The sequence below is a fragment of the Lepidochelys kempii genome, chromosome 3, assembly GCF_965140285.1.
Source record: "Lepidochelys kempii isolate rLepKem1 chromosome 3, rLepKem1.hap1, whole genome shotgun sequence".
Taxonomy (NCBI): domain Eukaryota; kingdom Metazoa; phylum Chordata; order Testudines; family Cheloniidae; genus Lepidochelys; species Lepidochelys kempii.
The window spans coordinates 147761886-147782846 of NC_136382.1; the positions used below are offsets into that span (position 1 = coordinate 147761886).

General features: G+C 43.7%; 1 protein-coding gene across 2 annotated transcripts in view; it reads left to right on the plus strand.

The window, feature by feature from the left end:
* The window catches only part of TTC27 (tetratricopeptide repeat domain 27), a 185161-nt gene that overhangs the window by 34182 nt on the left and 130018 nt on the right, over positions 1 to 20961 (plus strand). For both annotated transcript variants that reach the window (XM_073338420.2, XM_073338421.2), the window contains exon 6: positions 19586 to 19750. In XM_073338420.2, the coding sequence (XP_073194521.1) occupies positions 19586 to 19750 (165 nt within the window). The remainder of the gene's footprint in view (positions 1 to 19585; positions 19751 to 20961) is intronic.

Here is a 20961-nt window from a genome sequence, read left to right on the forward strand (position 1 = left end):
ATGAACAGAACAGGTAATCATCAAGTGATCCATCCCCTGTTGCCCATTTCCAGCTTCTGGCAAACAGAGGCTAGGGACACTTCGGAGCATGATCTTGTATCCGTGCCCGTCCTGGCTAATAGCCACTGATAGACCTATCCTCCCTGAACTTATCTAGTTCTTTTTTGAACCCTGTTATAATCTTGGCGTTCACAACATCCTCTGGCAAAGAGTTCCACAAGTTGACTGTACATAGTGTGAAGCAATACTTCCTTTATTCCTTTAACCATGCATGATGGCACATCCCAAGTTCAGAGTGTGGTGCAAAAGTTCTTAAAGGTTTTGTGTTCATCTGATTATCACTTGCTGAAGGTTTTAATCTGTGCTTATACCATTGTATATCTGTGTGAAACCCATCATTACAGATTACTTCAACTGCGTTTACAGTTTGGGATGCAATTTGTTCTGGGGGCACTTAAGACAGTGGTGTGATGCATTCCTTTTTCACTGTGCATGTGCTTCTTGCCATCCATATCATATGTAACCCATTTTAACAACTTTGCTCTGATGTGTTTACATCTGGGTGTGGGTCTGTTTCTGGCAACAGTTACAGCCATTGTTGCTTTGCATTGCTTTTGAGTTTGTATGTGCAACTTGGAACTGTGTGGGGGAGCCCATAGTTACAAGATTTCCACAATGGTTTTATGGTTCAGTTTGCAGCTGCTGCAGGGCATTGCAGCAGTCTTTTTGTGTCTAATTGGGTTTTGAAAGTCCCTATTAAATACTACTATTTACATATGCAACTTTACTAAGTTTCACAGGACCCGCAACTCTACTAGATATCTCTTTCCTAAACAGCTTTAAAGCGATGGTGGACTGTGCTGTGTTCTCCCCCAGACCAGACCACCCACCCCCTTTGCTCTGTGTGGCCTCAGAAGGCTGCTTGTATCCTGTAGATAGGCCTGGCCTGACATTCTAGCAAAGAAAAGGAAATTCAGTGAGAGAGACTTCATTTAGTTACCTTGGTCCCTGCACCAGAAACCTCTCTCTCAGCCAAATGCAAGCGTATGATGAATTCTTCTGTTTCCTCCCTTGAGACCATACTTCCCACTCCATGCTTTCCCACAACATTCCCTGTCTGCCAGGTGGTCAGGAAAGAGACAGACACAGAAGCATGCTGATTTTTACCTTCCCAAGTTTCTATGGAATGTGGTGTGCACCTTAACCCACACTCCCTCTTTGGAAAACAGTAAACTTAATGTTTAAGAATTTTTTCCCCCAGTAGGTCCATTTTGGGGTTGAGAATAGCAGAGGCTGGTTGGAGGGGGGAAAGGTGGACGAGGTGGTATGGAGATGAGCCATGACAATGGCATGGCTTCAGCATTATTCCTTGCACCCAGTAACACACAGAGCAATGCTTGGTATGTTATTGAGGGAAGAAAAATAATTGCACATCATTTCAAATGTCCTTGTTTTTAAAAGTGCAAACTTTGCACTACAAAAAGGGGGGAATATTTTGGAGGGAAGGAGTGGCTTGCATTATTAACTTACCAGCCTGGGGTTCTGCATCTTGCCGAGGCACCAGTCCATCTTCAGGATCCTCCGTAAGGACTTCTGCAGCCTGATCCTCCTCCTTCCTGGCTGCTTTCTGGGTCTTCAGGGTTATCCTTGATATTTCTAGCTGCACCCAGGTCACTGTCCCATTGAATGATGAGAATGGAAGGGTTCAGCAGCACAAGGTGAGCCACTGTATGATCAGTACGGGGAAACCTTGCAATCATATAGTCGAGTTCCTCATAGAACAGAAATGTGGCAGGGGCTTTCCCAAACTGTCTGTTGAAGTCCTAGGCCTTTCTGTACAAGTACTTCAGGTGCTTCTTTCACTCCCCACACTAAATAGCAATAAGGAGATTGCACAGTTCCTCCAGCTTGCTGGAAATTTGCCCTTACAGGTGAATGTTACTGCTGCTCCACCCAAAATTTTGCTGACTGCTGTACTCCATCCAGGTATTTATTAAAGCTCTGATATGCTCTTGGGCCAACTAGCTATTTGCTAAGCTGTTGTCATGTTTTCTTGTAGTAGTGAACTGCAACAGAACGCTGGTGAGATGTGCAACATGCTGCTACAGCTGCATTACAGGGAGAGCGTGAACTTTATTCATTCGGGTCAGGAAGAAATGGGTACAGTGCATTGTGGGAATGGCAGTGGAGGATTATTGAAATCTGAGCCTTAGTACCCACCCATTCCCACATCCACACTGCAAAATGGCCTAGGTACTGGGCCAAGCCACAGCTCACCCATGCTCTTTCCAACACCCTTTAAGTGAGCTAGCTAGCTTGGAATCTACTCGTCTTGTGACATGCACTTCATGGGTTCGACATGGACAGTGTGCGGAGCGGGGGGAATGACACAACCTCATGCCTGGACACATGTAGAGTCACCAGTGTAGACATAGCCTTAAATATTAATGATTTTATAGTAATAATTTATGCTTTGCAGCATCAACAACAAAGACCAAGAAAAATAATTTTATAAGCGTTTATGGCGGATATATCTGAAGTAAGGCAGATAAGTAATTTGAAAATCAGCGAAAAAGAGAATATAACTAGATGAATTTCTATCCAGTAGACTCCAGGTAGGGTAGAGTTTGTGCAGTCTTGATCAGTTTCCTGGACACCACATATACTGTGGGGTAGTGACTGTGTTATGTGCATTGGACAGGTCAGAAGTAGCTTAGCACTGTGGATCCAGAGCTACTCAAGATATGACTTGATTTTTTTTTTTTTTTAGAACTGCTGAGCCCTGGAAAGTTCTGAGTGCTCAGCACTTTTGAAAATTAAGCCTATCTAGTAGAGCTTGGCAAAAAAATTTGCACAAATACACTATTTGTTGAAAAATGCAGTTTCAGTTGCCTTGAAACTATTCACAAATTTGACATGAATTCTCCAAATATTTTCGGCCAAACATTTTTTGGGACTTAGATGCCATTTGCAAAATGTGGGGGAGAAGGAGACTCCCATCTTATAACTTTAGCCCATTGCTTAGGGCACTCAGTCGGGATGTGGGAGACTCGGGTTCAATTCCTCTCGATCTGATAACTTCTCCTCCTCCTGTTTTATAAAGCTATCCCTTTCAAACTGATTGGAACTCAGTGTTTTGGATTGAACAACATGTTTTGTTTCACCCAAAACTGTTTTTTTGTTTCGCTGACATTTTTCCCAGTTTTCAAATTCAGTTCAACCTGCACCAAATTCTTTTGGTTTTTTTATTTCTTCCTCCCTGAACTGCCAGAAAACTGAAAAGTCAGCTATTTGCCCAGCTCTGTTATTCAGGTACCTAAATAAGGACTAGGTAAAAGTGAACTTATTAGGCAAAGATTGTAACTTGCTAAAATTAAGTTTGTCACTAAAAAGGTGTCTTGTTTTCTTTTGTTTATAATTGTACCTGTCTTTCTCTTGCTTTGTATCACTTAAATCTCTGTTCTTTATTTTACTATAAACCATCTCCATTCTGTTCTATTGAACTAAAGAGAGTCTCCTCAGGTAACCTAACAGGCTGGGGTATATACTGTCTCTTTGGGGGTAGTGAATTTAATAATTTTTATGAATGTCCAATATGGCAATGTTGAGACTTGCAGAGTCTTGAGGAGTTGGCTGGTGAGGCTCACAGAGCAGTGTGGCAGGCACCTGATACACCGTTTAAGCCCCAGTAAAGCTCATTCTTCCTCAGGCAGAGGGTAACACAGTGGCTTACAGTTCTGGGTCCCTTGAGCAAAGCTTATGCTCAAATAAATTGGTTAGTCTCTAAGGTGCCACAAATACTCCTTTTCTTTTTGCGAATACAGACTAACACGGCTGTTACTCTGAAACCTATCTAACTTCAGGCACCCATTTTTGAAAATCTTGGCCTAGATCAATGGTCACCAACCGGTAGATCGATCATGGAGCTCTGACAGTCTATCTCAGTCTGTCTAGGTTTGCCAACCCTCCTGCAGCCTAACCAGGAGATCAGCCGATAACAATCTGGTGGCACAGCAGGGCTAAGGCAGGCTCCTTGCCTGCCCTGGCCCCATGCTGCTCCCAGAAGCAGCCAGCATGTTCCTGCAGCCCCCGGGGGGGGGGGGCACTGTCCCCGCAGCTCCCATTGGCTGGGAAGGGGAATGTGGCCAAGGGGAGCTGCGGGGGTGGTGCCTGCTTCCAGGGGCAGTGTGCGAAGCCACCTGCACCCTCCCACCCCCAGAGCCGCTGCCGGACATGCCAGCCACTTCCAGGAGCAGCACGGGGCCAGGGCAGGCAGGGAGGCTGCCTTAGCCCTGCTGCGCCTCTGCCAACACAGAGCTGCCTGAGGTAAGCGGTGACCAGATGGAGCCTGCATCCCAAACCGCTCCCAGAGGTCACACCCTCTCCTGTACCCCAGCCCCCTCCCAGAGCCTGCACCCCAACCTGCTGCCTGAGCCGGAGACCCCTCCCGGAGCCAGCACCCTGCACCCCCTCCTGCACCCCAACTTCCTGCCCCAGCCCTGAGCCTCTTCCTGCACTCGAACTCCCTCCCAGAACTTGCACCCTGAACCCCCTTCTGCATCCCAACCCCCTGAGCCCCTCACACACTTCGAACCCGTTGGTCCCCAGCCCAGAGCCCACACCCCCTTTCGCACCCTAAACCCCTGTCCCAGCCCGGTGAAAGTGAGTGAGGGTGGGGGAGAGTGAGTGGGGAAGGGCCTCGGAGAAGGGGAGTGGCAGAGGTGTGGCCTCGGGGGAAGGGACCTGGCAGGGGTGAGTCAAAGGTGTTTGGGTTTGTGTGATTACTATTTTTCTACATTTTCTTTGAGGTAGGTCCTGGGTTGCACTTAAATTCAAAAAGTGATCTTCTGCTTAAAAAGGTTGGAGATTGCTGGCCTAGAGCTTTGAGAGAGAGAGGGCTTTTGATGCAGATTGAGATTTGTGAGTGTGATGAGTTTGCTGGGTCAGGGCATTAGCTGCTATTCTTTAGTTGCTGGCTTTTTTTTTTTTTTTTGGGTAACTTACATGAAAGGCATTTCAGGTGAGTGCCCTTAAATCTTATAAACTAAAATAAATTAGCTATTCTAGAGACTAATTTTATGTCGTGTCTTTGGTTTTCAATTAAATGTCATTCTGAAATGATAAAGATTTTAAACAGTTCTTTGGCTGGCCTTGAAAAATCTACTTGCCTACTTACACGCAAGCAAGGAGGAGGCATTATTCCATTGGTAAAGTGATGCAAACCTTCCAGTTCTGCAGAATCGATCTGCTAACCTTTTACTTAAAATAAGTAGTGTCTCGCATTTGTGGTTGCCAAGATTATGCTGGTTTATATTCAATAGGTGGACAGCTGCAGTGCCTCGCTGCTGTTCTCAAGCAGCTGTCCTGTGAAATCAGGACTCAGGACAATTTCTCTGTTTGTTGTTTAGAACCTTGTGCTTAATCTGGTGTGGGTAGCCAGAGGGCTGTCAGTTCTGGGGATCTCAATGATAACACTAGTGGAGCCAAAATGATGCTTGTGAGAGTCGGGAAACTTTCCAAAAACATTCCTAGTGCAAACATGGTGTAAGTGTCTAAATTTTTTGGGCCCTGGTGCTAGCATTGTGAGAAAAGACTAAGCTGATAAGGGAGTAATGCATATATCTTTTAGTTAAAACATGAACTTAATTAAGGCAGATCTTTATAGGTTTTTCTTGTTTGCATCCCCCCTAAAGTAATGTATTTTAATTGGCAGCATTTGTTTTTGTCACATGAACCGTATTAAATATTTTTAAAAGTTAAGTACTGTGAAGTTCCCCTGGTGTTGTTTGGACTGGTGATCTGTTATGTCACTCCAATCCTCAACTCTGGGAGCCAACCTTACCTTGCTCCGCTGTGAGAACCCTCACTATCAGGCTGTTTACGCACAGGCACTAGCATGTAAGCTGCTCCCAGCACATGAGTGAGCACTTTTAGCCAGGTGCTGCTTGGATTGTGCAACCGAATGACACTAGCCAATATCTCCGGTCCCAGACACAACCCTAGGAATCTCAGTCTTGCAGTGTCCCGTTATGCCCGCTGGATGCTGCAAGCTTATATGAGTTCGTCAATTTAACAAAGAAATTGATATGTACCAGGCTTGTTATCCCAAGGGGAGTCGCTGACACACTTCAAACCAAACGCACTGCTTCAGGTAGAATAAACAAATTTATTAACTACAAAAGATAGATTTTAAGTGATTATAAGTCAAAGCACAAGAAGTCAGATTTGGTCAAATGAAATAAAAGCAAAATGCATTCTAAGCTGATCGTAACATGTTCAGTGCCCTCACAAACTTAGATGTTTCTCCCCACAGGCTGGCTGGTTGCCCTTCAGCCAGGATCTCCCTTTGATGAGCGCTTTAGTCACTTGGTGGTGGTATCTGTAGGTGGAGGTGGAAGAGAGAGCCAGCATGGAAAGTATCTCTCCCTTTTATCATGGGGGTGACTAAGTGACTTAGAATCATAGAATATCAGGGTTGGAAGGGACCTCAGGAGATCATCTAGTCCAACCCTCTGCTCTAAGCAGGACCGATAACTCAAGAGTCCAACCAATCCTTTGTTGCTGCCTAGGCCGGTGTCCTTTGTTCCTGTGAAGCTGGGCTGGGTTGGGTTTGTCCCATACATGTCCTGATGAGGTGTGAATTGCCCCTCTGTTCCTGGAGAGTTTTGCCTGGGCTTTTTTTAAGCCATGAGGACACATTTTCAGCCTCAAAACTACATGCATGAAATTACAACTTATAACATTACTATAACAACAATGCTCAGTGCAACATGAACATTCTGAAGATACCTGACATGACAAACTTTGCATTGGTTACCACACAATTATATTATAAGGATGAACATGGGGTTGCAGGGTGTTCCCCCGAGATGCAGTGTGTCACACCTGTCCACTTAGTTTACTGCAAGACGGTTAGTCACTGACCATCTCAAAGGCAGTTTGTGTTCTCTTGGCATCCAGCCATTAAGGCCATGGGGTTTGGCCAGCCGCTGCTTGGATTGTACAACCGAATGACACTATCAGATCACTGGTCCAGATGACACCAGGGGAACGTCACAGTGTCTCAGCAAGCAGGGTAAGGCTGGCTTCCAGGGTCGAGGATTGAAGTGACCTAGCAGATCACCGGTCCAGATAACACCAGGGGAACGTCACAAGTACTATTAAGAGACAAGTGAATACTTTGTTTTTGTGGATACAGACTAACATGACTACCCCCTGATACTTTTTTGTATTGTCCAGTTCATTACTATGGTAGTGTATTCCTTTCTGGACGTACTGCAGAGCAGATAGCTGTATTTTTTTTTTAATGCTTGCCCCTTGAAGCCTTAAACCCAGGAAATGATGCACAACTGCAATGTGTAAGTAATTGCCCCTCTCTGGAATCATGTAATACTTATTTGATCAGAAATCTGCATTTTTGTAATATTTCCCCCCACTGTCATATAGGCTCCATTGCACAGACAGCTGTCATTTAACAATTACTAGCTCAAGAAAGAGCTGTGAAGAACGAATGAAAATCTAGGCCTGCATGTGTATAAAATCCTTAGTGGGTTTCTTTATGCACTTTTCTTTAAAAAAAAAAAAGAGAGAGAGAGAGAGAAAAACAAATGACACTTTCTTCTGTATGTTTTTTTATATATGTTAATGTGCTTGCCTGACCTTCAAGAAGCTATCAAAGTATGGTGATATAGATCAGGGAAATGGGTATTGTAAGTTGTATAAGTTGACATTGAAATGTTCTGTCAGTTACTGAAATTGGTGAAGAGGGATAAAATGGGTTCTGCTAGAAACATACATTTTTATGGGTCAAGTCTGAAGTCCAAAAACATTTATTTAAAAGAGGATGTGTTTAATGATGAATGTGAAAACAAGTTAAAACACAAAGCAAATCAGATGGCTTCATAACAAGAAAGTGCTCCTGTGAATTACCAAGATGTAAGGTCAATGTTCAGATAACTTCCCCAGACTTTAAAGCAGTCTGTTGAAATAAATTCCAGTGTGCTAATCAGGTTACACCAAGATAACATTTAAATAGTGCTAGCATCCTGAGAGCTTCATTTTTTGATGCTTAAGTAATGGGATATGGAACCCAGTCAGTCTACTTAAAATGAAAAATCATCAATGGAACTGTCATTTATTGGTAGAGTAATTTATAAAACACTTTTTCTTCTTGGACTCTTGAAAATATTTTTAAAATTGCATTTCTTCAAAAATCAGAAAATATAGTGTTAATTTTTTGTTCAGCTTGTATGATTGCATAGCTAGGGAAGAATAATTATGTATGTATCTGAGCTCAAATGTACAAATATACATTTTCTTTGTTAGAGGAAACATTTTGAGAAATAACGAATACTATATGATTCCTGAACAGTGCATTTAATATATGAATTGCCAAAAGGGATCATGCAATATTCTATCCAGTCTAGTAACCTGTCTCTGACAATGGCTACCAGATGCTTTAGAAGAAGGTGCAAGAATCTTTAATGATAAATTCTAGAATGAAACTTCCCAATGTAAATACAGATAATTGTAAAGGACTTCCAAAGCTATGGATGAAAATGGCTATATTGGGTTGTTCCTAGCTCTGAGAATTTATATCGCTTATTTCTTCTTCGAGGAGCGTCCCTGTGGGTGCTCCACTCCAAGTGTCTTGGCACCCTGCGCTTGTAATCAGAGATTTGTAGTAGCAGTGCCCTGGTTGGCCACGCACACGCAGCAGCCATTTCACGCGGCCAACCATCCCTCAGTTCCTTCTCTACCACTTTTGGCTTGAGTCGGACCACCAACAGCAGCACATCTCTCAAATCATAGATAGTTACCCTTCTTTGTTTGTAAACTACCCTTCCTTTCATTTTGTTCTCTTATTTACCCTACTTTTACCCTTTAAAATTTTTTTTTTGTATAGCTTCTTTCTTCCACCCACCCCGCCTTCAGCGGGCTCCCACTTTGAATAACAACAACCAAGTACGGGACTCATCTCCTTCCCTCAGGCATGCCCGGCTCTCCTGGTTTCAAATGCTGCATAACCTGTAGACTCTCCATTCCTGTGTTGAACGGCCATGCTCAGTGCGTCCGCTGCCTCGGAGAGACTCATTTTGCCCAAAAGTGTCTGTGTTGTAAAAACTTAACTGCTAGGACACGAAAGGCCAGAGACCTCCAACTCAAACTGTTAATGATGGAAAAGTCCCTGAGACTAGAATGCCTCCAGGCCAACAATCCCCATCAGCAGCCTCTGACAGGGGTTCTACCTCTAAGACTGTTGCCGGGGAGTCCGCTTCCAAAAAGGTCACAAAAAAGCAGACACATACATCCCCACGGAGAGATTCGCCCAAAAGAAAGCGATCTCCAGGTAGAAAATCTGCCCTGGTACCGACGGCACTGAAACCGTTGGACCACAAGGCACCAGGAATGTCGGGTACCGAGATGTCTCAAGGAGCTGAAGACCCAGCATGGGCAAGCTGTCTCTCAGGTGCACGCCAAAAGATTGAGACCTACCTCAGCACCGGCGGAGCCAAAGAAATCCTCTTCACCGAGCAGTGCAATGGCGCCATCCCCAGTACCCTTGCAGCATAGCAGGTATGCAATACCAACAGTTCTGACATTAACTGCAATTCAGAGTGTATTACCATCCCTGGCACCAAGCTTCCTGGTTCCATGCCAATTCAGCAGGCATACAGACCTCATAGTCACCTCCACACCAGGGACCCCTTTGTTCGGCACTGATGGTACCCCAGTCAGGCCTGGACTGTGCTGAATAGCACTCCTAGTGGATCTGCATCTCCGCTATCTAGTGATGAGGATGACGTAGGCCTTTACACCCCTCGTCATTCCTCCCCGAAACCGGGACCCTCTCACCAACAACCACCTATGGAAGGGTGAAGTTGGCAGTCACAACCCTGGATGCAACCTCTCATTGTTCTGCCACCCAATTGGCCACACTGGGACCCATGAGAAATCTACAGGGCCCAGAATCTTAAACCTCTCAACTCACCAGCATCAGGGACCACCTGGTCCCCTTCACCCATGGGCCCACCACCACCGGAGGCCCAGGAGGAAGGTGGAGAAGAGCCCGAATAGGCCCCTGAAGCCAATACACTGCCACCCACCCATATTTTATCCTTGTCTCCAGATGAAACAATTATGCCACCACCTCCCACTACAGGAGATGACTTCAAGTGCTTCCAGGACTTATTCAAAAGAGTTGCAGAATCCCTGGACATCTCTTTCACAGAGCTGCCAGAGACCCAGCACAAACTTACCAACATCCTACAGGCATCCCCATCAGCAAAGATGGCTCTTCCCATCAACAGTGCCATAATGGATCCTGCAAAGACAATATGGCAGACACCTGCCACTATCCCACCCTCCTGTAAACACTGGATAGAAAATATTATGTACCAGCGAAAGGGGCTGAGTTCTTATTTACTCACCTGTCTCCAAATTCACTAGTTGTAGAGGCAGTAAACCAAAGGGGAAAACAGCACCAGTCAAAAACCACCCCTTATGGCAAAGATTTGAAAAAGTCTTGACCTCGTTGGATGCAAGCCTATTCCTTGGCCTCACTGCAATTCCTTGTAGCAAACTACTCAGCTTTGTTGGCGAAATACACTTACAACTTGTTTAATAAAATGACATCTTTTATTGACCAAATGCCGGAGGAATCAAAGGAGCAATACAGAGCTAACCTTGCGGAGGGCTCCTTAATTTCCAAAACAGCCTTACAGGCCTCCCTTGATTCCGCTGACACAGCAGCTCGTTCTATCGCTATGTCCGTTTCATGCATCAAGCATCATGGCTCTACCTCTATGGATTCCTGAGGGAAGTACAAGCCACAGTTGAGGACCTGCCCTTTGAGGGCCAAAAACTATTTGCTGAAAGCACAGATTCATCTCTACATACCTTAAAGGACTCGAACTACCTTGAAGACCTTGGGTATTTATGTCCCTCCAAATAAGAAGAAACAGGTCAGATTTTACACTCAAAGATTCCATCCTACACCATACTCACAACTCAGAGAAACTACAATCAGCTCTGCAAACAAAAACAATAGAGGAGCATGCGGCACCAAAATCAACCCATTATGTCTCAACCTTCAACGTCACGTCAATCGTTCTGAAATATTGGGCGAGGGCTCGAGACCTCTATGTTCTCTCATTCCGGAATATCAGATGACCTCCAATCCATTTGGATATCGCGTGCTGCCACACTACCCAGTCTGGAACAACATTACTATAGACAAGAGTTCTGGAAATCATTCAAACGGGTTACTCTATCCCATTTACTTCTATCCCCACCTACCCATCCACCTTCCCTCACCCTCTTCAGGGACCCCTCTCATGAGCCCCTATTACAGCAGGAAATAAACCATCTCCTGCAACTAGAAGCCGTAGAATCAGTAGCACCTCAACACAAGAGGGTTTTATTCCCATTATTTTCTCATGCAGAACAAGAATGATGGGTGGAGATCGATTCTGGACTTATACAGACTTGTTGAATTTGCATGAGCACTCAGCATTTCAAAATTGTAACCCTGGCAACCATAATTCCGGCATTAGAGAAAGGAGATTGGCTCTCGTCCCTCGACCTACAAGATGCCTACTTTCATGTCACCATTCATCCAGTGCACAGATGATTCCTGCGCTTCACACTAGGCCATCAACATTACCAATACAAAGTGCTACCCTTTGGATTATCGACAGCCCCAAGGGTATTCTCCAAGGTCCTAGCCATCACCATAGCTCACCTCCGCAGGCTAGGGGAAATGATCTTCCCATACTTGGATGACTGCCTCATAAGAGCACCAACACAGCAGACTCCAGTACAAGCTACACAAACCACAATAACCTTCTTCACCAACTTAGGGTTTCAAATAAACATCCAAAAGTCCACCTTGGGTCCCTGTCCAACAACTAAAGTTTATAGAGGCCTATCTCAACTGTCTCTCAGAAAAAGCGAGACTACCCCAGCAGCGATTCCTCCTCCTAACCACACAGATAACTGTGCTCACAGACAGCCCCCAAACATCTGCCAGGATCTGCTTACAGCTCTTGGGGCATATGCCTGCTACGATTTATGTAGTCAAACATGCCAGACTACATATGAGATGCCAACAGGCTTGGCTTTGCACCTGCTATATATCACAGAGGCATTCCCTCCACAAACGGCTCACTATGCCCTGCAAAGTGAAGGATTCCCTCCAGTAGTGGTTGCAACTGCAAAATGTCTGCTCAGGGATCCCATTTCAACAAAAAGCTTCTCACCATAACGATCACCATAGATGTCTCCCTCATGGGGTGGGTAGCTCATCTGGACAACAACACTATCCAGGGACGCTGGTCCCCAGTGGAAGCCAACTTGCATATAAACATTCTAGAACTCAGAGCATTCAGAAAAGCATGCGAACACTTCCTTCCACTCATCCGCAGCAATACCATCAAAGTCTTACGGACAACACAGCATGCATGTTTTATATAAACTGACGGGGGGAGCTCAATCATATCCTCTGTGCATTGAGGCACTATGCCAGGGAAGGGCAAACTATGGCCCGTAGGCCGGATCCGGCCCATCAGGGCTTTCCATCCGTCCGTGGGATTGCCATCCCCATGGCACAGTGGGGCTAAGGCAGGCTCCCTGCCTGCCCTGGCCCCACGCCACTCCCAAAAGTGGCCAGCACCATGGCCCTGCAGCCCCTGGGGGAGGGAGGGCAGAGGGCTCCGTGCACTCCCCTCGCCTGCAGGCACTGCTCCCTGCAGCTCCCATTGACTGGGATTGGGGAATCGTGGCCAATGGAAGCTTCGGGGGTGCTACCCACAGGTGAAGGCAGTGCGCGGTGGACCCGCCTGCCCCACCCCACTCCCAGGAGCCACTGCTGGATATGCTGTCCACTTCCGGGAGCGGTGCAGGGCCAGGGCAGGTAGGGAGCCCTTGAGGTAAGCGGCACTGGGCCAGATCTTGCCCCCCAACCCTCTGCCCTAAGCCCACAGACCCTCTGCTGCACCCCTCCTGCACCTCAGCCCCCTGCCCTGAGCCCCCTCTCGCACCCCTCCTCCATCCCAACTCCCTGCCGCACCCCCTCCTGCACTCCAACCCCCTGCCCTGAGCCGCTCCTGCACCCCACACTCCCTCCCGCACCCCAACCCCCTGCCCCAGCCCTACATTCATGGCCCTGCATATAATTTCCCCACCCAGATGTGGCGCTCGGGCCAAAAAGTTTGCCTATCCCTGCAGTATGCCTATGGCAATGATGCATCTCCAATAATGTAGACATCTCCGCGTCTTACCTGCCAGGGCTTCAGAACACTGCGGCAGACCACCTGAGAAGATACTTCTCGCAAGCCCACGAGTGGAAGATGGACTACCCAACCCTCGTTACCATATTTAAACATTGGGGGTTCCCTACTTCAGATTTATTTGCAATGGCTCACAATATGAAATGCCCTCAGTATTGCTCCCAAGCAGGGCTCGGTCACCACTTCCTCGGTGATGCCCTCCTTACAAAATGGGATGCACCACTAATGTATGCGTGTTGCTCCACCCCCTTTTATAGCTTTGGCACAAGGAGGGAATCTTTTGTCTGTGCTTGTCCCCATCCCCGCCTCATCAATGGATAAATACAAGGATTAAGATGGATTCCAGTATCATGTGACATGGTCACATGTCACTGTAAGACCTCCTAGTCTCCATTCTTCCTGGGTTGGTCCACACGTATACAGGAAGGTTTGCAGGTAAATAAACAACTTACAACCAATTGTCTTAGTCAATGGGAGCCATCAAGATTCTAAACCATCATTAAACTTTGCATAATTACAATAGGACCTCAGTTATACTTCACATTTCTAGTTTCAGATATGAGAATGATACATGCATACAAATAGGAGGAATATATTCAGTAGGTTATAACCTTGTTAGGATACCTTACAAGAGACCTTTTGCATAAAGCATATTCAAGTTGCATCATATTCACACTCATAAGCATATTTCCATAAAACATATGGAGTGCAACGTCCCACATTATCAGTATTGTAATGAGTTATGCTAGATAGGCCATTTAAGGTAGCTGCAAAGATGTTATTTGCCAGTTATGATGATCTCATTTATGTATTACCTTTGTATTATGAGTTATACATATGTCTGTATTTCAAAGTTGGGCTATGCTTCTGGGTGACACCCCTAGACAGTTTGGCATCAGCACTGCCTAGGCTGCTTGATGGCCCATCAAGGACCATCAGCTATACAATTGAACCAATGAGAGAAGGCAGATACATCTTATGACTCAGCAAAGTGTGCAGGGGCATGCTTATGGACAAAACAAGGCTTTCAAGCCATATGCGGGTCAGCTTGTGGTTGGAACAAAGGAAGCACAGGCCACATGGCAAAAGACTATAAAAGGCAACTGCATCTTCTCCATTCTTGTCTTCATTCCTGCTTCTTACCTCTGGAGTAACCTTTCTACAAACGAAGCTCTGAACAAAGGACTGAATGACCCATCCAAGCTGTGGATGTGTTCCAGAGGAACTTTCAAGCCAGCAAACTCGCCAATACTGCTAAGAACCTGATGGACTTCGAAGTCTTTGTATGTATGTGACTGTTTTACCATTTAACATCTCTTCTTGTTCTCTTTTCTTTATAATAAACCTTTAGTTTTAGATACTAAAGGATTGGCTGGCAGTGTGGTATTTTGGGTAAGATCCAAACCTATACTGACCTGGTAATGTGGCTGACCCTCTGGGGTCAGAAGAACATTTTTGTGTATTTAAGCAGAATTTTCCAAATAACTTCTCACTGTACTGGACCTAGGTGGTGATTGGGAGCCAGAGCACTGGGATGCAATAAAGGGGGTTGTGTGATTTCTTTTTTTGCTCTTGATAAACAGAGTGTGGGGAATCAGAAGTGCAGTTTGTGACTGGTTGGGGAATTTAACTTCAGTGTTACCCACCAGTCTTGGGAGTATCTGTTCTCCCTTTTGTAGCTTGCCCTGACCTTCTCATTTCCAGTGAGGGCTGCCCTAGGCACCCCGGTCACACCAAGCACACACAAAACATATGCTCAGAAGTGGGTACAATTCTGCACCTGGAGTGAGGCTAACCACATCTGCTCATTCCGCTCCTCTACCCAGGGTCCTGGACTATATACTAGACCTTAAAAAATTGGGCCTCTCCAACAGTTCCATAAAGGTGTACCTAGCTGCAATCACCTCACTACACAAGAAGGTAGATGGAACCAACATCTTTGCTCACCCAACAACTAAGTGTTTCCTAAAGGGCATGACTAACATCTACGCACCTCTGAAAGACCCTACTCCTATGTGGGACTTTAGCCTTGTGCTCCACACCCTCATGGGGAAATCATTCGAACCCCCTAGCAACCTGCTCATTGCTACACTTATCAGTGAAGGTCGCCTTCCTTATTGCTATCACTTCAGCAAGAAGAGTAGCAGAGTTAGGTGCCCTAATGGCACACCTGCCTTATACCACATTCCATAAGGACAAAATGATCTTGCCAAACCACCCTAAATTTATACCCAAAGTAGCCTCCCCATTTCATTTAAACCAACCCATATACTTACCTGTGTTTTTTCCAAAACCCAATGTTGACTCCAGGGACACAACTCTTCAACGCTTGATGTCCATAGAGTTCTGACCTTCTACCCTAGAAAAAACAAAGACCTTTAGAAAGTCATCACATCTCTTTCTATCTATCACAGAATGATCAAAGGGTGAGGCCATCTCTAAACAAAGACTAAGTGGATTTCTGGCTGTATCCACCTGTGTTACCACCAGAGCAATATCCCGGCTCCATCAGAAGTTCATACACATTCCACCAGAGCGCTATCCACATCAGTAGCTTTTCTTAAGAACATACCCCTTATAGACATTTGCAGGGCAGCTACCTGGGCCTCGGCCCACACTTTTACCAGACACTTTGCCCTAGAACAACATTCCACTGCCAACACTCAGTTCGGACTCTTGGTGCTATCTACCGTCAACAAAGCTACTTCAAAGTACCTCCCTCCATTGAGGGGCGGAGCACCCACAAGGACGCTCCTCAAAGAAGAAGAGAAGGTTACTCACCTTCGCAGTAAACTGAGATTCTTCGAGATGGTTATCGCTGTGGGTGCGCCACTACCCGCCCTCCTCCCCTCTACTTTGGAGTTTCACGCTGTTTCTCTGGGGTAGAGAAGGAACCGAGGGACGGTTGGCTGTGCACACTAGGTAACCGCTCAGAGCGGTGTGGCCGAGGGTACTGCTACTACAAATCTCCAATTACAAGTGCAGGGCACCAAGACCTCTAAACTGGAGCACCCACAGGGACAACCATCTCCAAAGAAGCTCAGTTACTGCACAAGGTGAGTAACCTTTTCTTTTTTATCTTACCTAATGAAACATAATAGGTGGCTGGAGGATATTCTGACCTATGCTATCAATTATATGAACTGTACATTTAAAAAAAACTTTTGTGAATTGAACTTTTTAATCTGACCTATTTCTTCTACCTTTTAATAATACTTTGCACTAACATAATGCCATCCATCTGAGATTCCTAAAGCACTTTTAATGAATGATGGCCAACATTTCCAAAAATGGGTGTCTGAAGTTAGGTTCTTACATCCTTAACACCTGAATAATGACCCAATTTTCAAAAGTGTTTCATTGGGTGCTGTTGAATACTGAGCACTTTTGAAAATCAGGCCACTTAATTTAGTGCTTAACTTTATGCATACTTTTTGAAAACCTTAGCCCAAAATCTTAAAACGCAGTGTATTCCTTTGTAATTTGCTGCATAAACTCTGCTGTATAAATCCTGGTCCATGTCTACACCTTCAGTTTTAAGGAAATTATACACCACTGCTAGCAATGGTTGGGTGCTAGTGTGTACTAGCCCCTGGCATTACCTTTGTGATTTGCACCTACAATGCTAGATGGACACTCTGATTTTTTTAGAAAAACAACTGTGTAAACAAGGTCCTGGTTGTAGTAGTTCATTGTCCCTGTAACAGCAGACAAACTGCAGTGTAAACTCATTGCATTTTGGTAAAGAATCTGTTTTTGTGCTCACCTTCTTGTGTTAGTACATATGCTATTTCAAAATAAAAACATTAAAAAACCATATTGCTGCTTTTTCTGTTTACCTAAGAAATTAAAATTTCTGACATACTTTTCTTGGTTACATGAGGACCTTCATTTATAATGTGATAGAAAAATGGATTGTAAAGCCTACATTGGCTAATACATTTTAAAGAACCAATTATCTGTACCATGTTTTTCATGATTGTTTGTATTTCAGATGCTTAGCTGAAGAACAAACTTGGGAATTCTTAATTCATTTTATTAATCAAAAGAGAATGTTTAGTGAGAGAACAAGTAATCATGGTAAATAAAATAAAGATGATTACTAAGAGGGTTGATTAAGCTTACTAATAGGGTTTAGCAAGCTTAAAAGAAGGAATTTAACTTGGGGTATTACAGCTTATCAGAAGATAGCAAATCAGGTCACAGTAACAGTAAATATCTTTAGCTTACATCTTGAAGCTTCTTCATCTCTCTGACAAGCTGTCATTTTCTTGTGACCACAAGCTCTGTGCCATTTCTAGACTGTGATTGCTTTAGACACTCACGATTTCTCTCAGCTGTTTTTACTGCAGGAAAGTCATTTTCCTGTCATAGGTAGTGCTATGCTGAGTTAGTCTTGGCACTCTTAATGTATTGGCTTAGCAATTATTTCCAGACAACTAGCATTAAACTTGTTAATGAAACACAAGTATGTGACATACACTTGTCATTCACAGGATTATCAATTCAGGTGTACAGTTACTGATGTTATACCAATAAAATAAAAACCAGCAGGATCTTATTAAAGGGAAAAAGGCAAAATACCACATTTATTGTGAATACAGAAAGAATCATAGTAAGCAGTTAGTTATAGCTATAACATTCCATTCAATCTCATATTTATTCACACATTCATTCATACAAACACACACACACAGGTTCTGCAAGGTTGTTACCATAGTTACCAGCCTTAGAGTTGCTCATGCCAAGCCACTGGCCAGGTGGCCTGGACATGAGGAGGGAGCAGGGCCTGGTCAGATGCTCATCTGATGCTCCTGGAAGTTGGTTTGCAGAATCAGACCCCAAAGTTCTCACTTTTTAGAGTCTATTTTTATAGGAATTTCTTCCTATGCCAGTCTATGGGAATTGCTTCATCATGCTGTTGCTGAATCAATCAGCAGATAGCACGTTCCTGACGGCTCCAAGATGTTATCTTGTTCTTTGGTTCTCCCATTCTTGAGGCTGTTGGGTGGATTCCAGTCTGCCCTCCGGGGGGTCCTCTGGTTATTTCCACTTGACGCCTTCTTCAGCCGATGGACACTGGATTCTTAGGCTGGCACCTCCCTGATCATTCAGTTATTATCCACACCAAACATCCATCCACATACATCCTCTATCTCTATTTTAATCACAATTGTTAATACAACAAAAGGGCGGGGAGTCTCTGGGTGCTGTTTCTGTTGTTAGAGTATTGCTTTGAGTCTCTCTCTCTCTCTGTGAATTGCTTTGAGAACAGACTCTGTCTTAGAATGTACTAACACAATTAGCAGCTTGCAAGTTACACACATAGAGGGAGAGAAACAGTACCAAAAACCAAGAGACCTGTTAATTAGTAATACCCTGGAATTTAAACTATGGGGAATCAAACTCATTTGTGATTTTAATACAGAACTTCTTTAATATGATCCAACACTGAGAAGTATTTATTTTAGTAAAGTGAAGTAAATAACAAAAGATTCTGTACGCTTATCGGTTGGAATTGGTGTGAAGGTGGACTGTCCAGTTCAGCTGGACAGTCTGCATTGACTGACTTCTCGAGATACTTGGAACAGAAGTTCCTAACTAATTTTCATTCAAGGTGGTGTGACAGATGTAGTCTTACTCTTCTCCATTATTGCCATGGTCACCCCAGTGACTAAAAGAGAGTTAACAAGATGGTTGTCTATGAAAAGATTGTATTTGTTACCCTCAGTGAGCACCCAGGGGACTCCAGTTCTCAGTGACCATTTACATTGTAAAAATATCACATCGGTTCTAAATAAAGCTGAGCTCATTCCCTGAACACGTTTCCCATGACACGGTAAATTGGAGAATGAATCTGATTATAAAAAGGTAACATTAAATAGGCTTGTCTCTTTCACCAAGAGGATGTCAAGTGATTGTCTACTTGCAATAAATCGGTAAGATACCAGTCCTGTGTAGCTTTACTGTCAAATATAAAAGAGGAAGATTGAACTGTCCTTCATTTTTATCATATAGCTGATAAAATGTTTTTGTGTGGCTGTCCCCACAGAGGAAACTTTTTAAGAAATTTCTTAAATAAATGTATATCTTTTTAAAAGTTCTGATTTAGATTCAGATAACATATTAACACCCACTTCCAAACTTTTAAATTTGTGGAGATATAGAGGATGATACACCCACTGTAAGTTTAACAAACTTTCCTTTTTGGGGTTATTGTTAGTGTTTTTTCTTAGAACTTCATTCCCCTGAGGGTGTTCTGATGTCTTTTTTTCCTCTTGGTTTTTATTTTGCAGTGACAAACTTAGAGACTTTGTTCACAGATGATGAATGTTGGCATTTAGCAGTTCAGTTCCATCTTGAATGTGCCTATACATTTTTGAATTACCATGAGTATAAAAATGCTAAAAAGCATTTCAACGCAGCTAAAGACATAACCAAACTACAGATTAATTTGACAGGTAAGTTTTTGTTTACAAATATTATGAAAATGTGCTTTAAGTAGCCTTGTATGGCTTGACTTTTTTTAATGGCCAAGAAAAAATAGAAGTGAGGTAATGTTTGGGAAATGCTTGCTTGTTAAGGGCAACGGTTCATTTTAAGTGGAGGGAAAGGGATTGATTTTTGAGCTTGTAGCATATTCTGAATTTATATTGGTATCTGTACAGTTACATTTTGTGCTCCTGTTCTCTTGTAAATAGTGCTGAGAGGGTGCAGAAGGAAAAACTAGAATCAACACATCCACTGAGATACTTAGTGTTGTATTGTGATTTCATTTCTAAAAGCACCACTTCCTGAAAAACTGCAGAATAGTAGGCAGTCATTGTTTGTTGTGAAACATCATTGTAATTCCTGGAAGTACTCATGTACAACATGGAAGATGAAGAGTGTGTACACAGACTATAAATAGTAGTAACAAATGGCACAAACAGTCACTTAACCCTCTTGCTGTTGGAAAATTAGCCTTCTTTTCTGTGTCTTGTAATTCTATAGCAAGGGCAATGGATTTTATTACATGGTTTTTTTTCTTCTGTGTATCAATAGTTTATTCATGATTATGAAAGAAGATGTAATGGTAACTCCAGAAATACTATAGAGGAAATGGAGAGGACTGGGAACAGAGGGAAAATTGCCCAAACTTGTAAAAATGTCATATCTACCACAATAAGACAAGATCTTAAAAATATCTGTCTCCACATCAAATTGACCAAGAAAATTATGTACAATATTCATAGTAACCTTAGTTACAATCTTTTAACACATGGTTTTCTTGGTCAGAACTAGAATACCATATCCAATATATGAAATCTAAAAAGTGTATCAAGCGAAGTCATTCACCAGGAAGGAAAAAAGATTTTATTTTGGTTTCTTTACGTGGTGGATGGTAATCTTTTAAAATCAACTTTCACCATGTGAGGAACTGCTTCATGTATTACTGCATTAGGACACATCCTGATATGTTTCTAATATTCAAGCAAATTCTTAGTCAATGAGTCTCCAGATCTGGCTGGTGGCGTGCTTCAAAATTTTGGACATAAAAATTGAAACCAATAACTGTTGGTTAGACTATAACGATGAAACAAGAATGCATGGAGTCTGGATGGCTCAGAGGATTGGTAATTTGATTCAGTCTCACCTCTGTGGCACTGAATTGAGTCTAGTCTATTTTAGT